The following is a 17,795-nucleotide window of genomic DNA, read 5'->3' as shown; positions in this document are numbered from 1 at the left end:
TATAAATAAATAAATTAAAATTACAAAAATTAAAAAGAGATTGCATTTTATGTTATTGATTATAAAATATTTTTACCACCATTATATTTCTTACTACTCTGAAAAATAGAGACTATAGAAATGTTAATAAAAAGACATTGTTCATGCTTACAAAGCACAAACTAAGTGGAACCCAAATGAACATTAAAAATAATGCCCAGTAGAGCAGGTCTGGCCCAATACAGTCATGTATGACCACACATGGACGGACAGACGCAAGCACTCTGTGAGTTGACGGTGACTTCTAGATGGGTGATGATGATGTAGACACAAACGCAAAAAGTGAAATTCGAACATTTAGTGAGGTGAGAGAAAAGCTGCTGAACGCAGGCATGAGGATTATATTTGAACATGCCTGAAGATGGTGAATGTAAAAGTGGCTTACTATTGAGCAATAACAATAAATTATGCTAATAAGTTTTAAATTAAAAAAAAAAAAGAATATTAGAGAGTTAAAGATCCAAGCTCATTCGAGAGTAGCATTTTAAGACAGATTTAGTTAGTGTTGCTATAGTGCTTATTTGTGTTTTAAATGTTGTTTTCTATTTTTTAAGTGATATGTTAGCCCAGAATTATTCTTTTCAAGTTCTCTGAAATAAAAGTGAGTTTCATTTGCTGTTCTTTTTCTATCTCACTAGACATACTTTAGGCAGGAGCACATTCAACACACTCTCATTTCTTCCCTTTGTTACTACAAATGAACTGTAAACTTGCAATGAAATTATTCTTTCAAAAATAGCACATGCAACAGAAATATTTGTGAATGTAAACAGGGAAAGATAACCACGGGCTCTTTAGAGTATAACTTTTGTGGTTACTTATGCATGACAAACTTGTCATTGATTAAGGGGGTGTGGAGAGCCAGCTTAGAGCTGCTTAGTTGAAGGATAGTGTTGTTAGGAGATTAATGACAGAGAACCTGAGAGAACTCCTGGACCAATGCATGGAGGGAATGCAGATTGAAGGGATTTTTTTAGGGTCTTGGACAAATAGGGATTAATTACTGGGCCCCGGTGGACTGCCCCACATACATGTGCACACAGACAGCAGTTATTGGCCTCAGTGGGTCATAATAATAAATGACATAATGTTAGGAGAAGGATATGGAGGAATGTTAGAGGGGTTGAGAGGGTAGTGAGTATGATCAATGTACGCTGTATACATGTACAAAATTCTCAAGTACTTAATAAAAATTTTAAACACATATTAAAATATTACTTTAATTCTGCAATTGAAAATAAATTTCAAGACTAACCCCTCAATGAATATAGCTCTAAGAACTTCTACAAAAAAAGCATAAGTGATTTATTATCCTTTAAAATGTAAATAATTACTGTAAAGGCTTGAGACTTAATGATTAACTGGAGAGTTATTAATGGTTAACAGGAGAGTTATTAGAGCTTCATTATACAGAAGAGTAAGCAGTGCTGCTTAGGAGCTCAGACTTTTCTGAGTTTCCTTAGGAAGTTTTCTCTCCTGTTGAGAAAGTTACCAAACTCTATTTCTTAAAGAAGCTTTGTGGACACTTCACTTGAAAGAGAAGAATGCATGACATACACTCTTAAAGAATAAAGTGAATTCTTTTAATGCATCGTATACATGCTTAAACATTATACTGACATAGGTGAACAAGTGTGGACATTCTATCTGAAGCATAATCACTAGAAATGATCAGTTGTTTTACTACATCTGTCAAGTTATATATGATTCATCATTGAAATCAGAGTCTATATAAGAGTACCTGTTTTTACAATCATTTGGTGGGGGAGAGACAGTGTGGTAAACTTAGAGATAATCAGTGGGGTTTCAGGCCTCCTTGTCAGAATAATTATTAGTTCTTCCAGTTTGAGGTAAATAAGCTTTCTGGATTCATATATATTGTGAAATTATTGAGTGCCTTGTAAAGATGCCATAAATTATTTAAAAATTTAAAACAATTTTATAACTTATAGTTGCATAGTCAGTGACATTTGTAATATTTTGAATATTGTTTCAAAATACAGCAAAGTACCTCCCTAGCAAATCTAAACAATGACACAATATAATCCAATTTTTCACTTGAGATTTCCAAAAACATAGATATTAATAATGTTCTGATGACCCCTGACCATGCCATGGAAAGAACTCAGAAAAAATATAATTTTTTGTGTAGATTTATATAGATGTTTTTTATTTCTTATAATAAAACGGATGGCATTTCTGTCAATAAATCCATGTTGCTTCTGCTTGCCAATTTAAAATCCTAGAACGGTTACAAATTTGTCTACACGTGTAATTAAAAAAGAGAAAGGAGACATTTTGGTAAAATATTTTATTATTATTATTAAGAATAATAATATAATCATGGTTATAAAAATAACAACTTTATTAACTACAGAGAATTTATAATACAAGTCATCACCACAGTGTTCCCTTTTGTGGGTAAGCATCCAGCTATACCACTCAACTGGCAGCTTATCATCGTCCTATGTACACAGGCTGACAAGTTGCCATATCCACAGTATTCGGTTTTCAGCTCCCAAAAGACAGAAGCCTTCTGTGCAAACAGGAATGAGTCTATGTAAGAGCGGCACTGTCAAGAGGCAAGGATCCAGGGTAGTTTAACGTTTTTTGTTTGGTTGTTTTTTTTCGTTTGTTCTTAATTAATAAATTCAACTTCAGTTGAATTTTGAAAGATATTTTCCTTGTACTTAATTATGTAAAACAATTAATCACAAATAACTTATTATAAAATGGCAAATGTGTTGTCTTTACCCAAATCCTTTTTGTTTCATGAGTTTTGTATAAATGTAACTGTGTGGTTACATACACACAGCGAGTGGAAGTAATTATTTTTGTACTTCCATAAATCAATGTAAGGTTTACTTTTACTGGGCATGAGATAGTACTGACATTTTCTACTTCATTTCCTCTATGTTACAAAGCTAGTATTTCTCTTGTAAAAAAAAAAAAAATACTTAGAAACAAGAACATGCCTGATAAGACTCCCAGTTCTTGACAGTGCTCTTTCCAGGGGATGGTAAGGCTGGAACATTCACTCTGTACAGTACCATTGGTACCAGCAAGAAATATCCACAGGAATAAGTGAAATACAATTTTTCTAACACATGCCATTATGGTTATTTTTCTTGCCTTCCAGTGTTTCATATTCATGTAGCTTGAAACACTTAGATAGCAAGCAAGAGCCTGTTAATTCCAGAGACTGACTTGCTATAAACCATTACACTGAGGACCTGCCCACAGCAAATAGGTAAAAGTTACTTTATATTTTACAATAACATTAAAGAATATACAAAAGAATTATCATCCCTCTGCACAGCAGAGGCATATGACTAACATTTTAGTTTTACACTTTTATTCCTGCAGACATAAGAAAATGTCTACAATTCTAACAGTGTGTAACTGTTACTTGGTCAAAACAAAACCAGCCTTGATAGCTCCTCTTGTCCTTGACACAATATAACATAGATTTCTTGATAAGTTGAAAATTTCCTCTTTTTTCCTTTGAACTTTATTCATAGAAAACCATCCTGTACATAGTGTTGTTGACAAGATCAGTATACCCTCTCCTACCAAGTGAGACACTACAAAACTTGCTCATCATTAAAGCCATCTTCTTTGCCCTGTTGCAAAGGAAACCTCATAGGAAGAGTTGCTTCATGTACCATGTTTGATGATTATTTTGGTGTTGTTATTTTTTTTTTACCTGTTTAAAAAAGATTAGAAACACTGATACTAAAGTATTTGAAAATTTGACTGCATATGGTTTCTGGGTAATTGATGTTTCTCTTTTCATTGATTCTTACAAAAAATACAGTGAAAGAAGTATTGCAAAATATCAGTATGTTAAAGCATAACAATCATAATAGCTTTATCAATACAATTTACATGTAGCACTAAAATTTAGATAATCCAATAAGATGCTATGGAAGTACTTTAATATTTTAATAATATAACTTTAAATTTATGTTTCATAAAAATGTGGATTATAAAAGAGAAAGAACAGTTAAGTGAATGTAAAATGATATAGACCGGCAATTCACTCGGTCTCTCTACACACATTGTTTCTCAACACAATACCTATGTGATCACAAACATAAGTGCATACATATATGTATGTACATGTATGACATATACACACATGTCATATCTTGTGTGAGAATTTCTGGATTTCTTCACAGGGAACACACAGGAGAATGCCTTGGGATAGTATTTGGATCTTTGGTTGGTAAAGAATTTAAGAGAATCCAATCTGGAAAATGTGAACCCTCACATTTAAAACACTCAAACAACAACTTTTAATTTTCTTAATTTATACATGAATCCTGTGAGAATCTAGAAGCTATCTTGTTACTTTTTAACAAGTTAATTTTGGATAAATACACAACTCTTAGCTAGTCGTGGCAAGTAGAATAACTATAATCTGAATATTATCATACAGGTTATAAAATTTAAATGAATATTACATATTATTGGGAAAGAACTTTGTTAAAAGGAATGAGATAATATGATGATGTCTTTATAATGTACCGTATTTTTCAGAAATAATTATACTTTTTAAAGTAATTGAATTAAAGAATTTAGAAAAACTAGTTCCTCCTTCCATTTCATATTTTTTCTATTATTCACAGGCTAAGAATTTTTAGATTGAGAAAAGTATTTGCATTTTTTCCAAAATATTTCAAAGTAAAATTTAATAAAGGGATATTCACAAAGCATTGCAGTGTGGCCAGTTTTTGTTAATTTTTTTTAATTTAAGGAGAATGAGCTAGAAGCCAACCACAGCAGCAAGTTTTAAAAGTAACCCATATAAATACATGTTTAGAGACAGAGACACTTTTGAATTCCTTCATTAAGACGCACATTTGAAAAACTGAATAGATGTTTTAAGAAGATTGATCTACCAGCATCCTGCATAAATAAGTAGCCCAGATTTAGAGGAAAGAAATAATACAAATATACACATTATATTTTGCTTTTTAGAAATTAGAAAGCACACAAAATAAGTAGGATAATAAATATAAATAAATCTCAAGGCTAGTCATTTTATCCTATGGATCCTGTCCTCACATTAAACACTGTCCAGTGGCAGTCATATATCATATACATATATCGGATACATACACATATATGTATGTACATATCTTGTATCTTTCCTGAATATTCTCACTGATCTTTCAAAACACTTACATTTTAGAAAAAGTATAGATACATACATCCAAAATATTTAGAGATTATGCTAGATACATCATGGTTTAAACTATAATAATATGCTGCATGTGTACTCAGCCATGTGGTATGGACATATGCTTTTCTATGTGGATGTTTGTGTGTCAGTGTTTGGAGGCTATATGTTGTGAGAAAAATGAATGAACTATAACATATGGCATGTGAAATGTAACATAATTTAATATAAAGTTACAGTTTAAAAACACAATGTATAGAATGTTTTGGTGGGGTTAAAATAATGTTTAACTTGTGAATCATTCATCATTAAGATATTAACCTGGAAAGCAGCATAGAGTGATTGATTAACCTTCTTCTTTCAAACTTTTAGCATCTAGCAACTATCATTTTGTATTTTTTTTAATCCATTCAAGTATCTTCAGGAGATATGTTACTGCACTTGCAGGTACCTTAATTCGCTTCAACATTTACAAAAGGACACTGACAAACAATACAACAGAAAACACTCATATATATTAATGAGTATCTGAACACTCACAACACTCAAGTAGTTGTTTTAGGATTGTTTTAGGTGACATTTTAATCCTGAAGTCTTGGAAATCCTCATGTATTCATGGATGCTTCAAACACACTGGCCTCTTCTATGGCTATTACAACTTGTATGTCAAAATTACTTTGTGTATCCATTTTGCATAATATGCTACACGAACAAAAATACCAGGACGATTTGGGATGGCACATCCACGACCAGGAACAATGACACCAAGAACCATTCTCATTTTATGTTGTTCACAAATGAGTGGGCCACCATAATCTCCCTAAGAAGAAAAGATACAAGAAATAACTAATTATATTGGACTTAAAAAATCAATAAAATCATCAATGACATCCACTGTTGATTATTAACTAAAAGGTACAGTTATTCGATAATGTCAATTTTATATTTATTTTAGTGTCTATATTTGGTGTCTCTTCAATATTTACATTTGAAAAATGTATATAATTACAAAATACAAACAAAATCTGCTTTTAAATACATGATTTAATGATTAAACTTTGTTAAACTTTCTCTTCTTTCTAAAACACCCTACATCCAACATATTATCTGAACAATTTAAAGTGAGAATTTCTTTTCATTGAAACAATAATTGTACATAATTTAAAAATTATTTTTTGAACATGAAATATTCTTCTGCTCACAGTTGATATTAGTAGTTAATATAGTACACATATCATATACACATTCACACAAGGAATAATTCAGTATTAAATTTAAATAATAAAAAGTAATATGTTATAACATTTTTAAAAAGTAGTTAATATAGTTATAATTTATATGTTTTCTATAAAGGGTACCTATGATTCCATGGCTCTTTTATATGATAATACTATATCATTGTGTAAAAACATCTGACAAATGGATATAAATTAACTTGTACATATATATATATATATATATATATATATATATATGAAGTTTGACTAAATGTGCATGCATATATTCATACTATACTTATTATCTATAACTGTTATAACTGTGCTGTGTAACTTGTATATGCCATGCAGTCTCTTAAGAACACAGTCTATTTACAACATGGTAAAATGTTTTACAAAGTGCAATAGTGACACTTACATCTTGTTCTTAACCAACGGAAAAATTTAAAAATTAAAAAAAAAAAGAGCACAGTCACAGGGCAGGGTTTTCAATAGTTAAGAAGACCGTTTCACAGGACTCATAGTTGGTTCCTAGCACCCATAGAAGGTGGCATACAGTTGTGTATAACTCCTTTTCCTGGGAACCTGACAACCTATTCCAGCTCCCATGGGCATCAAGGCTGCATACAGTGTACATATATGCACTTAAGCACTCATACATACAGACAAATAAAGAACAGAGTGACTAGATTTTCACATCTTTACATAAAGAAAAAAAATGTTCATGATTATCTTCATTTTCCTCTAAAAGTGATATAATTAAAAAAAAATAGATGCTGCAAAAGTTACTCCTGCACTGTGTACAGAAAAAAGAATCCATTGATACTTTTGATAGGGAAATCCAGAACTCAAATTTTAAACAGAATAAAATTCCTTTATTTTAACACGTCTTTTATTTACCAAACTTCATAAGGTAATAAAATTGATGTTTGAGTAATACGCCAGTGACCCCTGTCAGGCATTTTTCAAAGTTACTTTCTATGGAGACTTTCAGTATACACTATGCTACTTCTACAGTACTGACATTTAGAGCCATTGTATTCAAATATTCTTGACTGATGACTTAACCAAATGACAGATGGAAGAGGCTTAGAAGGAAGAAGTGAAGGAAAAGAGGGGTAGGGAGGAGGGAAAGGCCCTGTGTGAACATGGATGTCTTCAGGATGATGGTTGTCTTCTGTAGAAGATATAAAAGTTATATAAAGCTAACTCTGCTCCACAAATGTAGACATTGTAACAAGTGACAAAAGGACAAATAGTATAAGGGGAAAGTATGGAAACTAAGACCAGACATGGATAATGATAGAGAAGACAATTGCTCTAAGTTCCCATTCACGGGTAATGAAGCAGGCTCCTGCATTTCCCTCTAGAAGATCCTACAATCTGATCTGATTCCAAACTCCTCAGTTTGAAGCAGCTGTCCAGACCTCAATAAACACATACTTTTCAGGAATAAAATTCCAGAGAAAGATATATATGCCATGCATATATTTCATTGTGGTTATATTCTACATTAGGACATATATTCTTTTACATATTAACAACTATTTCACTAATATTGAATTTTACTACACAGAGTACTCCAGTGTCCAGCAACTGTGAGGCTTTAGAAAGATACTTCTCACATTTGGAGTACATCTAAAATGATAGCTTAGCAGCTTGTCTATGTAAAGCAAGAATGGGAGGCCTGCCAAACTGTGTGAGCTGTTGCTCAACAAATAAAAATAACCAAGCTATTAAAGATGCTAGCATTGACCATTGACTTAAAAACAGATAGAACTTCTGTAGAAATATGCATACCATGTTACTTAAGGGTGCTACTCATAGCATGTATTTCTCAATATTAATAATAGATTTCATATTGGAAGAGAGACTCACAAAGATAGACAAACTTAGAAAAACACTAGAAAACTAATGTGAGTACTTCTAGCCAGCAAAGCTTCCTCTGAGACTTTGGGAGTTTGCATAGCATTCTTTTTAGAGACAAATAAATGCCTTTAGCATTTTTATGTTGTTGCTGTTGTTGTTGTTTAGTGTTTGGTTTTGTTTGTTTGTTTGTTTTGTGAATGAAGCATGGACTGGTTCACTAGTCAATTAAAAATTTAACGCAAATTACAGAGGGCTATTTCTGCATTTCTTCTTTAGAGAAATAGGTTGGTGTTCAAGTATTTTGATTTGACAAAGATAAACAGAAAACACAAGAAAACTGTGGCATTGGTTTTTAAGATGTTTTTGTGTTAGCCTGGTTTTTAAGACAGATTCTTTACAGTAACTTAAAATACTCCTGCCTCAGCCTCCCAAGTTCTGAATTTCTATCAGTTCTATACCTGCTTACTTTCAATTATGCACACTTCATTAAACTATGTGTTGTGTTTATTCATTTGTGTGATATTTACCTCACATGGTCCTGATCCAATTTTTTCAGCACCAGCACATAATTCAGACTCATTCAAAGTCACCTTGCCTTGATGGTGCTGACTGCATTTCTCATTCCCCATAATATACAGATGAGCTACTCGTAATAGACCATCTGTGTTGATCACTGAAATGGCCCAAAAACATACAGAGAGTGAGCATGAGTAAAGGCAAGAAAAGAAATATGCAGAAAACTTCCATATGCTAGATAACTACTGCCTCATGTCTTAACAGTTAGCTTACATCCAGTGTAGCCCCAGCCGTAAATACTGCAAGTGGTCTTTTCAGGGATTGTACAGCCATAACTAGGTAAATCAATTGTACTGACAAAGTTATCCAGGATTGCAGGGCTGAAAAGACAAAATAGAATGTGAGTACCCTGTGGAGTACAACTCTACAGAAATATGTGCATGCAGTGTATGTCCAATACACAGGGGAATCTTGGTTTCATATATATATATATATATATATATATATATATATATATATATGTAAATGTTATATAGTAAATGTTTCTTTCCTCTATAATTTATGCAAAGCTTTGTTTTATGAATTTATTAGGTATATTAATAAATTAATTAGATATTCTTTCATATATTAATTAGATATTCTTTTCATGAAAGAATATATATCATATATATATGAAAGAATATATATGAAAGAATATATATATCATATATATATGAAATAATATCTATGTCATATATATCTGAAAGACTATATATCATATACATGAAAGAATATCTAATTAATTTATTAATATACCTAATAAATTCATAAAACAAAGCTTTGCATAAATTATAGAGGAAAGAAACATTTACTAGTATAGTCTTTAATAAATGCTCACTATATAAAATTATTTCCTTGATTTTTCTAAGAAGTAAAAAAAATTGCTTATTGAGCTCCAATTTTAAGGTTATAACAATATTGCACCAAATTTACTTATTGCTATTTCAAAATCATATAATACCTCTTCCTAATATATAGATATATATGAACACAGAAATACATATTCATAATATATAAGATGATAAATATACATGCAACAGAAAAGGAAAAACAGCTAAAACCGTTTCAGTAAATCTAGTTTGCATTAAAATACAAAATCTGAGAAACTTACCGAGCAAGCTTCAGTAAAACCAAATCTGATCCTTCAGGTCCATAGACTAGCTGGGAAATGTTTAAGATCTGTTTGCGTTTCTCCTCGCCTCTCTCATGGACATCATGAATTCCAAGCCAAGCTTCATAGTCTTTCAAGTCTTTGTTTCTAGATTGAAAATTAACATGTAAACTATTATTTATAATTATAGACTGTTATTAATTTACATTGCCACTTTAACTTGTAAGGATAAAACCTACGTTTAAATTTCAATTCAAAGTATAATTTTAAAAAAATGAGCACATTTGTTTAGAGAGATTCTGAACACCATAGATGTACTGAGGCAGAGAAGGCTTTAAAGTTGCAAAAATTCTAAAAGTCAATTATGTTTATGAAACATTTTATTATGCTTGCTATAAAGTGAGATGCTTGTTTTTTAAATCCTCATGTTCTTGATATCGGATAATAATTTGAGTATACATTTCATTTACTTTCAGCTTATATATTCGGGTTATCGCTAAGATAGAAGATTTTTCAGAAAACAAAAGATAAGAAGCGAGGCGAGAAGTAAGCTCCAAGTGTAATCTCCTTATCTTTGCTGATGCAATTTCCTTTGAAATTATTCCCAAGTTGGTCCTGATGCTGTCTCTACATACAAAATAAAATGCAGGGATTCTAGGAAGCCTGCTGGTTATCAGAAAAGTTATTTCTATCCAGAAATACTGAGTGAAAATGGGAAGTAAGGACATGATTTATTTACATAATTTAAAGAAATCATTTTCCCAAGTGAGACTAAGGCTTATCACGAAAAACAGTTAACTAAATGAACATTAAACACTGAATTAGCACCAAATATGAAAATATAAGTGCAGCCAATGTGTATAACTAAATTTTAAAAGAAAAGGCTGACAAAATGGTCTCAATTTGATCACTGAGACTCACCCACATGGAGAAAACTGACTCCCACAAGTTGTCTTCTGACCTCAACATGCAAGACATATCACACATAAACACACACACACACACAAACACATGCAGACACACACACACACACACACACACGCACACACACACCACCATAATTTACTTTTAATTTAAATTCCAGTAAATGGCTTAACCAATTTTGACTAAATTATTGTAAAACAAATGCTTGGTATCAAAATCAAATTAGAAGTCATATTTAACTGCCCCAAACAACTGTTGCTTTAAAAGCTATCATACCTGGCTGGAAAACATTGCCTTGCTGTAAGAACCCAACTTTCCTTTATCAGTGATCCTCCACAGATATGTTTATTTCTATGAAAAGAAAAAAGTACAAATACGATCTTAGCAGAAAAACAAACAAAACAAATATTGCCTGTCATTCAGTTAAAAACCAATAGCTTCATTCATCAAAACTAAATGAATTATCAAGGAAAATGAAAATAATCCACTCAATTGGAACAAGACACACAACACAGTGCTTTGGTGGTACCTGGTGATTGTGGCATCAATGACTGTTTTCACAATGTGACTAAATTTTAGGGCATCAAGTTGACAAGAAAAAATATAGTTACTACACACCAGTATACACTTCCAATGCATATATTTATGCTTCTATCCGTCTATAATAAATGCTGAAAATGTAGGATAATTTAAATAAATAAAACTGTAGAAGTGTTTAAATATCAGTGTTTGATTATAAAAATAATAATTTGAGATTTTGTGCCCTCCCCCCCAGCCTTGAGCAGGCCTGAAAGACCTTGTTCACCACAATAGACCAAACAATAGGACCTAGGTGGAGTTACCCACCTTGGCTGCACGTACAGCCTGCTACAGGAACTTAGAAGAATAACTGTCCACTGAGCTTGCCTTGAGACATCTCCTACTGTGACTATGGATGGCTTCCCCCACCCATCTCCAGCAGTGACCAAGGATGGGTTCCCCCACCCATCTCCAACTAAAACAAGAAGGAGTTTGGTGGGGCTTTCCCTTTATATTGAGAGCTGAACATTAAACTTCGAGCCTTGATCAGAGAACTTTGTCTTGGCTTCATCTTTTCTCGCCCTCCATCCCTTTCTTCATTTCCAGACCCCCTTTCAGGAGAATCCAGTTATGCCATGGCCACAGGTAGCTACAAGATTTCATTAAAGAACTCTGAAAACCCATCCAGTGGTAGAAATTATGTTTAACCTTTGCATCATTCCATTTTTCCTCAGCCAGTATTTAATAGTTTTGGGCTTTGTTTTTTGTGGGGCACTGGATATGCTGAAGGCCTTACAGACACTATTTTCTACCGTGAACTTTTCCTTCGACCTCACCTTTTGAGGCTGGTGTGAGAAAGTACAATTGGGTTTGAATAAATTGCCAAGCGTAAGGTCAGTACTATGGTTCTTCACTTATAAAAGTGAAACAACTTGAAAATAAACCTGCTAGGAAATTTTAAAAATATTTTTTTCAGAAGAATTAAAAACTAGGGAATTTACTTGCTGATTTCCAAAATCTTTAAATCAATTTTTTTTTTTTGGCTGAAATGTAGAAAGACTACAGCTTTCCACAATTCTCATTTCCAAGAGCAGCTGTTTAGGCTGCAGAGGGCAATGCTAGAAACTCTCAGCTGAAGAGGCAGTTATTTATGGCTTACCACACAGGAGGATAACAGCATAATATATTGAGTCTTAACTTCTATTCCCTTCAGTGTATGTTTTGGAAAAATAACCAAACAGCTGTGGTTACTAAGAACTTGGATTGAATAGGTCGTTTGGACTAATATACATAGGATATGAACAATGTAAACCAGATACTTAATTTTTATGACATGATTCTAAGCTTTTCTATTATATAATTTGCATATTGATCATATCAGTAATTCATAAGAGCATTCAGAAATGGACATATTAAAAGTTCTGTATCCAAGTTAATTATAAAAATTAAAGCTATTCAATTATTATAATAGATCATTGATTTCCATAATGAAAACTTTAATATTACTATTTTTCATTTCACTAATGTTGGACACTAAAAACAAATAGGTCATTTTTGTGATTATATATAAACATGTTAGAAGATATGTGTTTAAAATATTCTAAATTGGAAAATTAATATATGTACCATAGCTATCAAGGTAACATTAAGGTATAAATAGATCTTTTGTGTCATTTTTTCTAGTGCATCAGACCCAGTGTCACATGGAATTGGTGTTAATGGAAGCTTTGCTAAAACTTACAAAGATTTATGTGCTATTATATAGCCTAGTGTATCAAATTTGGTGAGGACAGAAATCAGTTCCCGGTCCCCAGCTTAGTGTCTTGTATGAGGAGTAATCTTGCAGTCACATGCTGAAAATAAGGTTTTGCAAATATTCAAAGAATCATGATTTGTGATCATTCATAATTACCTGTATTTCAAACTAACCATCCACCCTACTGTTGTTTGTGTTGGAATGCCATTTACAACTCGCAGTTGTTTTGTTTTAGCACAGGATATTACAGGATCTGAAAAACAGGACCACGTCAAACATTTGACAAGACAGAGCTTTTACTTTTATTAAGTCCAGTGATTGCTAGACATATGTGACTAGAGTGATTGTATTAAAACAGTCTTTTGATGAAAGTCGACAACTGTATATCAAGCCCGAGGTACTTATGCTCATCTTTGCTGTTGAGTGGCACAGAAAACCTTATCACCCAAAACTAGACAGGCTTTCAGTGATAGTGACAATGATTTGCTCACCAAGCACCAAGAACAAATTCTTCAAATCCATCACTAATGTGCTTCCTTCACTGATCTCTATACACACTGTAATTATCCAGTGGTTCTCATCCTTCCTAATTCTGAGAACCTTTAATGCAATTTCTCATGTTGTGCTCATCCTCAAACATAAAATTATTTTTATTGCTATTTCATAGTTGTAATTTTGCTACTGTTATGATCATAATGTTGATATCTAACATGTAGGATATCTGATACGCAACCCCTGTGAAGGGGTGATTCTATCTGTGAAGGGATTGTGACCCACAGGTTGATAGCCAAAGTGAGAAAAGTACAAAGCTGTAATTTATTATTCTGAATTTCAGAGGTAAGAATTTTAAAATCCCTTGCTACTATCCTATCTAAAGAATTTGTATATTAACAGCATTATTAAGACCAGACCGTTGTGTTCTAATGAGCGAATTCAGGCTCTTTGGAATGGATGTTTCCTTGACCCTGTGCTGGGTCATCTATCTAGTCTCTTGTACTCTGTTCATGGTCTAGATTAGATTTCTTCTTGCTTCCTCAGCCTGGGGCATAACAAATGTTTTAATTTTTTATAAACAACAAAATATTTGAATAATTCCTTTCAGCCTAAGAAATATGTGAAAAACAAAAACCAAATGTCCCCGCCAGACCCTTATTGTGAGGATTAGGTGACTATCTTAGATGTGTCCATGTCTTATGTAACAGACCACAGGGCTAGTGAAGAGCTTTAAGGCAGAAAAGAATAGATACTATGGATCTGTCCAAAACCTGGTTTCTTTATTTCTGTTAGTAGTATTCTCATGTCTCTTGGAGGGTGATTATATATGATTATATATATATATGAAATATGGTCTTCCTCAAATTAGAAGTACATAAGTACACTTTTCAAAGTTATAAGAAGTTCTTTTTTTAACTATTTCACATTTACAATCAGGCAATTATATATTTTAAATTAAGGCAAACAGAGGCCAGAGAAATGATTCCACAATCAGTACTGCACTTGTAGAGGACCCAAGTTCACTTATAGAGGCCAGAGAAATAGTTCAACAAACAGTGCTGCTCTTGCAGGGGACCTGAGTTCACTTCCCAACACCTGTATCAGGTGGCTCACTATAAGCTCCAGGTGACTTGACACCCATCTTCTGTTATCCTTGGGCAACTGCATCAATGGGCACACCCTTCTTACAGACACACATATAAACATATAATTTAAACATGAAATAAAAAGAAACACATTGACTTTTGAAGAGATGTTATTATAATGTTAAACATTTTTCATATGAATCATAGATTTATTCATAACTTTTTTGCTATTTTCATTCTATCTATGAAGATAATATGAAATCATTTATGACACATAGAAAGCCAATTATATTTTATATTTTGAATACTACTCACGGTCCAAATTGACAATTGTAGGTGTAGTATCTCCTTCACCTGTAGAAACAAATATGATAAACTATATAATTTATGTCTATATATTCATCTATATAAAACCAAACCATGACACTAAAATCAAACTATTCGTGATAATTTATTAAAATTGTTGACATTTCACTTATTTCAAAATGAATAATTTACTAATATTATTGATATAAAAATAAATTATAAGTGTAATATAACTTTTCTAAGTAATTCTGCTCTTTTCCTATTTAACACTGTATTTTCTTCTCGGTACTACATAATGTGGGCAAAGTCTTGTTTTGTTATTTTGTAGGCTTTATGTTAGTATGGCTTCGTGGCTTTTGACAGATTGAATTACACAGTACCAGGAGACTCCCTCTTTCTGCAAGATATGCAGCACTGTAGCATGCAATTCCATATACTAACATTCATGTTATTATTGTTTGAGTGAAGACTCCATGTAAACTGACGGCTTTATTTTCACTGCAATCTCAACTATTTACTTTTTTCTAAAAGTTATTTTTATTTATACTTGAGTGAAGATAATTGAAAATGCAGATGCTTTCTAAACTTATGCAAGAATTTGGAAAATAAAAATTAATGTCATCTCTGCTGGAAGAGAGGTAAATAATTATTTTTGTTGATAGACTATGCCAGACGTTAGTTTTTCCAGATGTTTGAAAAAAAACTCTACCTGAACTCCCGTGACTTATTGCTTTACCGTGAACTTTCTACTGGAGTTTAATTGCTGCATAAAGAAAAGCTTAAAAGATGCTAGGATTTTGGAAGTACTTGAACGGTAATGAATGAGACACAAGACATTTCCTGAAGCTTTATGTCTTAACTCTTTGGAATTGATGGCATAGAGTTCAGCCAGGCTCAGTTTAGACCCAGCTGGCCGTTAATCCCTGGAAATGCCCTGAGCTCAGATAATCCAGCAACAAAACAATAATGACACATTGACACCTTTGGAATGCAAATGTGATTGTTATTTATGAGTACTTGAGAGAATTAATGTGCGCAAAAGGGTTTTGATTCATGTTCACTTCCAGGTTGAGATATTATAGGTGGATAAAGATACAGGCAAACATAAATTCCACCATTTTCCTTTACTTTATGAGGATGGTATTCCCTTAGGGTCCTCTGAGGACTAGGTTTTCATTTTATAGTACAAAGATGGACTGAAGCAATATGTAGCCTCTAACTCAGCAAAGATATTCATTGGGCTACTCAAGTTTATTACTTGAAATATTTGAGTAATTTGATATTCGTCCCTTACATTTTCACAACAAAGATTAAAATATGTATTCTATAGTATATTCCACATTAAATATGATTTGTTCCACCTCTGGCTACTTCATGGTTGTGTATTTATTTAATTTAAAACACTTAAAGGAATCTTGTATCTGAAGTTTTTGTAGTTAATGGCTTAGTGACAATTAAATTATTTTAATTCTTCTAGTTCAGTATTCTTGAACTTCAAAATAAGTTGAAATGTCGAGTACAACCAGATTCTAGAATTGTAGCTTTCTGGATTAATTTGAATATTGTAAGTTCTTTTGTTCACTGTAAGAAAAACACTGAGAAACAGTGTTTTGGGTGTTTTCGTCTCCTTCTAGACTAGCTACACGTCTCCTCCTTCGCTCTCCTTCCGCTGTCTACTCCACTACGCACATCCGACAAGTGAACAGTGAGGACTAGAGTGGCTGGATGTCCCACCGCGTGGTGGTCCCATGGATGGCTTCCCCAGCTCCGAGGACGGAGGAGGGAGTAAAGTGGAGAGATTTGTAAAGGTGGGACTAGGAGGAGAGGAGGGAGGGGAGACTCAAGCTCAGGATGTAAAATGAATAAATTTAGTAATTAAAAATTAAAAGAGAATCTTTTGTCTATGATTCAATTTAAATATGAAGGAAAACACTCTAAAATTTTATGAATTATAAATTTTATGTACAAAGGGTTAGAAATTGTGTGTGTGTGTGTGTGTGTGTGTATACATGTCTGAACAGCCTCATATAAACATCACTTCTTATAGTTCAAATTTGTAGTTGAAATTCAAAATACTCTGAATATAGCTTATATCTCCAACCAAACATCTATTTCTCATCATTATTTTATATATTAATATTAATGTGTATTTTCAACATAGTGATAATGCTTTATAACTGTTTGTTTCCTCCATACTGAAAATCCCTTGCGACTAAGAAACCATGTATAAATAACTGCATGATCAGCATGTTGTATAAGCATTTGTATATAATAGTAGCTCAATAAACATTAAAAATGATGAATAACGAAAGACCATTTTTGTACTTATAGATTCTATCCACAGAAGCCCAACAAAATTACTGCTTTCATTGTAGAACTTTGCAAATACAAAATATAAGTAAATACAAAATACAGTAAGTAGCTTGACAGAGCCCTGGAACTGTTTTTTTCTACTTAGTTGAGTAGAAATCAGCTACCTCATTCTCAATGACTACAATTCACTCGAGATACATTAACAGGTGTGTGTGTGTGTGTGTGTGTGTGTGTGTGTCTGTACACATAAATAGACAAAATATATAGCCATGATAAACTCCACACCACAATATGTGCTAGATACTATTCAGTAATTTTAAAGAACACAAATCTTAAAATGTTTTGTGAGAAAAATATGTAGTGAAAAAATGATGAATATTGTAGCTGAGGTTAAATAAATAACAAGAAATCAAATCTTCTA

General features: G+C 32.5%; 1 protein-coding gene across 5 annotated transcripts in view; it reads right to left on the bottom strand.

The window, feature by feature from the left end:
* Window positions 1-4,481: 4,481 nt before the first annotated feature.
* Hgf (hepatocyte growth factor) overlaps window positions 4,482-17,795 on the bottom strand; it is a 72,124-nt gene continuing 58,810 nt past the window's right edge. For 4 of the 5 annotated variants that reach the window (XM_028776046.1, XM_028776045.1, XM_028776044.1 and 1 more), the window contains 7 exons: window positions 15,071-15,109; window positions 13,332-13,428; window positions 11,177-11,251; window positions 9,977-10,123; window positions 9,100-9,206; window positions 8,838-8,983; window positions 4,483-6,044 (listed from right to left, as the gene is read on the bottom strand). In XM_028776046.1, coding sequence (XP_028631879.1) covers window positions 5,877-6,044; window positions 8,838-8,983; window positions 9,100-9,206; window positions 9,977-10,123; window positions 11,177-11,251; window positions 13,332-13,428; window positions 15,071-15,109 — 779 coding nt within the window. In that variant the 3' untranslated portion in view covers window positions 4,483-5,876. Of the gene's footprint in view, window positions 6,045-8,837; window positions 8,984-9,099; window positions 9,207-9,976; window positions 10,124-11,176; window positions 11,252-13,331; window positions 13,429-15,070; window positions 15,110-17,795 lie in introns of all 5 variants that reach the window. The other variant, XM_028776048.1, reaches the window with a different exon arrangement.

Source organism: Grammomys surdaster, unplaced genomic scaffold, assembly GCF_004785775.1.
Source record: "Grammomys surdaster isolate TR1022 unplaced genomic scaffold, NIH_TR_1.0 264, whole genome shotgun sequence".
Lineage (NCBI taxonomy): Eukaryota > Metazoa > Chordata > Mammalia > Rodentia > Muridae > Grammomys > Grammomys surdaster.
This window is presented reverse-complemented; position numbering and strand designations above follow the sequence as displayed.